At 34.6% G+C, this 5,000-nt stretch overlaps 1 protein-coding gene across 1 annotated transcript in view; it reads right to left on the bottom strand.

The window, feature by feature from the left end:
* LOC147469473 (uncharacterized) overlaps positions 1-189 on the bottom strand; it is a 1,418-nt gene extending 1,229 nt beyond the window's left edge. The window contains exon 1 of the mRNA XM_086548792.1: positions 157-189. Within this exon, the coding sequence (XP_086404918.1) occupies positions 157-159 (3 nt within the window). The 5' untranslated portion in view covers positions 160-189. The remainder of the gene's footprint in view (positions 1-156) is intronic.
* Between the last annotated feature and the right edge of the window lie 4,811 nt (positions 190-5,000).

Here is a 5,000-nt window from a genome sequence, read left to right as displayed (position 1 = left end):
ACTCATATATATCTGTAAACTTCTAAATAAGCAAGGACGTTGGTTTTAATTTCTTTTTACTCCCTTTTTCGGATCAAGCTTTCATTAAACTTTTCCAGATGGAATTATTACAGAGATATTATGACCAGATGACAATTTTGTATGTATAGAACTAACCATTGTGTCGGCCCCAGAAGCAGCGAGTCTCTTCTGCCTCGGAGAAGTGTGGGCGCTTTATATACTGGTCTCCGATCTGAATACTTGTCAGCACAAGGTCACAGCGGAGAGGAACAATTATTTTTGTCTTAACAATGATCTTAGCGTGGAAGTGATTCATTTCATAATGGCCGAGAGTAATTTTCTACAATTCTCATGTACACGCACATACTCATAAACGGATATGGGTACATAGACAAACACATAAGCACACACACTCATATTTGAAATGCATATGTATATATATACATATATATATGTGTGTGTGTATGCATATTTATATATATATGTAAATATATATGTGTGTGTGTGTTTATAAATATATACATATATGTGTGTGTACGTATGTACGTACGTGTATGCATATATATATATATATATATATATATATATATATATATATATATATATATATATATATATATGTATGTATATATGTATATATATGGGGGTGTGTTGTGTGTATATATATATGTATATATATATAAAAATAGATATATAGATATATATATATAGATATATGTATATATATGTAGATATACATACATATATATATATATATATATATATATATATATATATATATATATATATATTTGTGTGTAATAATACTAATGTTAACCCCTTTTAACATTATCATCGTTTTCATCATCATTATTGTTATGATTATCATCATAATTATCATTATCATTACTATCATTGTTATATTTATCATCACCATCATTATCATTATTGTTATTGTTATCATTATTCTCATTATCATTACCATTATTTTTATCAAATATTTTTTTCTCTCCTTATCGTTTTTTCAATATCATCATCATTATTACTGGTTTTCATTATCATTATCATTGTCATTATTATCATTATTTTTATCATTAAAATTATTAGTATAATTGTAATTATCCTTTCTATTACCATCATTGTTATCATTATCATTATCAGTTTTATTACCATTATTGGCACGATCCTCATCATTAATATTACGATTATTTTCGCTATCATTATCAGTATTACTGTTATTACCATCGGCGTTTTTAGTATTACTTTTTTTTACTGCGATATCAGTTATCATCATTATTTTGGTTACGACTATGGTTGTTATCATCATTTTAGTATTGTTATCCTTACTGTAATTTTTCCATGATCTTTATCATAATTATAATTTATTTTCTTTACTTATGTTATCATTAATATCATCATTAGTAGTAGTAGTTATTATCACTACTGTGATTGTTGTTGTTCTTATCATCATTATTTTAATCATTATTATGCTATCATAATTGACGTTATCATTATCATTGTTATCATTACTAACATAATTATCATTATTAGCATTATTATCTTTATCATCATTATTACCACTATCATTTTAATTATTATTACTCTTATTAGTTATGTTACCAGCATTATTATCATCATTATCGTAATGATTTGGTTATTGTCATAATGATATTATGATTATCATCATTATCATCATAATGATATTATTGATATGATTATTATCCCATTACCATTATTAATATCATTATCAAAGTAGTCATCATTAACTGTTATTATCGTTTTCCTTATCATCATCATCAGTATCATTATTTTTGTTATTGTTATCATCCTTTTTATCATGCATTGTTATCATTGTTATTACCATTATCATTATTAGCTTTGATATTATTTTATTACTATTATCCTTATCATCATTACTGTTATCCTAATTATTATTATCACTATCTTAACTATTTCTTATTATCTTTATTATCATCATTATCAAAACTTTTTTTTTAATATCAATATTTCTGTTATCATCCTCATAATCCTCAACATTACTATGAATATTAGTATTTTCCTTCTCATTATCATTATTATCATTATCATAATGATCATTATCATCATTGTTATTTTCAATATTTTAGTATCAATGTAATTGTTGTTATTGTCCCTATTATTTATTATCATAATTACGATCGTCATCATTTTCATTATCATTACTGTTAACATCATTATTATTGTTATCAAAATTCTTTATCATTATCATCACTATTATTTTATGATAATCAACATTGTTCTTGTTGTTTCTTTTGTTTTTATCATTATCATTATTGTTATTTATATCATTCTATCATAATCGTCATCTTTATTATTACAATCCTTGTTATCATGTAGCGTGTCGACTTCAGATCCCCGTGGTCGGCAGATCGAGTCCCGTCCAAGCTCGTGAGCTTCCACTGTCACCTGGCGGTTACTGACGTAGCTGGGCACTGCGTTGGGTAAGGACCAAGCTCAGATCGAGTCAGCACTCGTTGGCACATTCTCTCACGAGTCAGCACACGCTGACACAGGCTTTTTTACTTTGACTTTGACGAGTTTATTGAGACAAGTGATTACGTACATCTTAAAAGGATGAGGTAACGTAGGTTATCCTCACCCCAATCTTAGTCCCTCTTTGGGCTCACATATCTTTTACAAAACCTTACAGCTATGTCAACATGTTGAAATATATACAGAACAAAAGACGGGTCAATCACAAGCATACACAGTTAAATGTTTACATATCAGGAGAACGATATAACAGTATGGATTATCACCCTCAGCATGCTAAGTCCTCTCCTGAGGTTACATGATTACATACTTGAAGTATGTGGCGCACATATATGTTAATAAAACATATGTATGTTCCTGGAAAGAATTTATCAAAAAGTCAAGAAGTATGTTTGTATTTAACAGGATGATGTGACACAGGGGGGCTCGCCTCAGCGCATACAAGCCCGGCGTAGCACCTGCTCCGCAAATCTGGCTTATCCTTATCCTTGTTATAATAACAACAGCAAAACAATGGTGATCATAAAACCGGTAATGGTTGGTTATCAGATCGATGAAACTGATGGATAAAGATCGTGATGATGATACCGATAGCAACTCCAGTAGTCAATATTCCTATAATGATGATCACAGTAACAAAGAGGATGATAAAGACAATTCTAGGCTCGTATAACCACCAGCAAGTTGATCATCACGATATCCTGACGTCTCATTCTGCTCGGTTGTTCTTCATTTTTTTGAAAACAATGAGATTGTGAGATTTGGGACTCGAGTCAATACGCAACAACGTGCAAACTCAGCTCCCTTTAATAACGGCCACACTTTAAGTTTCCTTTGAATATCGCTCACCAATTCAGTTCCCTTAAATAACGGCAAAACTCTTTGCTCCTTTAACTAACGCCCAAACTCTCAGCTTTTTTAAGTAATGCCCACCATCTCAGCTCCCTTAAATAACACCCTCCCCTCTCGCTCAGCTCCCTTTCATAACACCCCCCCCCTCTCAACTCCCTTAAATATCACCCTTCCCTCTCGCTCAGCTCCCTTAAATAACCCCCCCCCCTCTCAGCTCTCTTTAATAACACCCCCCTCTCAGGTCCCTTAAATAACCCCCCCCCCCCTCTCAGCTCCCTTTAATAACACCCCCCTCTCAACTCCCTTAAATATCACCCTTCCCTCTCGCTCAGCTCCTTTTAATAACGCTCCCCTCTCAGCTCCCTTAAATAACCCCCCTCTCTCAGCTCCCTTTAATAACACCCCCTCTCAGCTCCCTTAAATAACCCCCCCCCCTCTCAGCTCCCTTTAATAACACCCCCCTCTCAGCTCCCTTTAATAACACCCCCCTCTCAGCTCCCTTTAATAACACCCCCCTCTCAGCTCCCTTAAATACCCCCCCCCCCTCTCAGCTCTCTTTAATAACACCCCCCTCTCAGCTCCCTTTAATAACACCCCCCTCTCAGCTCCCTTTAATAACACCCTCCCCTCTCGGTCAGCTCCCTTTCATAACACCCTCCCCTCTCAGCTTTCTTTAATAACATCCCCTCTCTAATACCTTAAATAACACCCCCCTCTCAACTCCCTTAAATAAAACCCTCCCCTCTCTCTCAGCTCCCTTTAATAACACCCCCCCTCTCAACTCCCTTACATAACCCTCCCTCTCAGCTCCCTTTAATAACACCCCCCCCCCCTCTCACTCAGCTCCCTTTAATAACACCCCCCCTCTCATCTCCCTTAAATAACACCCTCCCTTCTCGCTCAGCTCCCTTTAATAACACCCCTCCCCCCACTCAGCTCCCTTTAAAAACACCCCCCTCTCAGCTCCCTTTAATAACATCCCCTCTCTCGGCTCCCTTAAATCCCCCCCCCCCCCACACACACACACACTCAGCTCCCTTTAATTAATAACACCTCCCTCTTAACTCCCTTAAATAACACCCACCCAACCACCCCCTCGACCTCCGTAAGGTGCTGTCACACTAGCATATTTTCCGTTTTTTTTTTTTTTTTTTTTTTTTGCTTTTTTTTTGAGGCGCACAGTCACACTAGCGCTTTACCACCAAGAGCCATTCATAGGCTCAGTCACGCAATACTCGCCTCGCAGTTGTAAACAATGGCGCCGAGCAAGCGACAGTGCGCGGCGATGCTAAACTTTGTTTTAGCAGATGAAGAGCGTAACAAGAAAAAACAAGAAATTATTCTTAATCAGATATTCCTCTGAAGGGCGTGTCCATGCAGGAGAATTGGCACAGTCCATGGTATTTCAAAGCTGGAGGAGAAATGGCGCGCACTGCGGCTGACTGATGTAAACAATCAAATCAAGCACTTAAAACAAATTTTATTTATGGAGATATAATTTAGATTTGCATATTTCTGTTTGTTAATTTTATGATATATATATATATACATATATATATATATATATATATATATATATATATATATATATATATATATATATATATGAAAAAGGTAAATTTCATTGAATTTGATTC

The sequence above is a fragment of the Penaeus japonicus genome, unplaced genomic scaffold (assembly GCF_977035675.1).
Source record: "Penaeus japonicus unplaced genomic scaffold, GWHDUDI00000001_assembly GWHDUDI00000021, whole genome shotgun sequence".
Taxonomy (NCBI): domain Eukaryota; kingdom Metazoa; phylum Arthropoda; class Malacostraca; order Decapoda; family Penaeidae; genus Penaeus; species Penaeus japonicus.
This window is presented reverse-complemented; position numbering and strand designations above follow the sequence as displayed.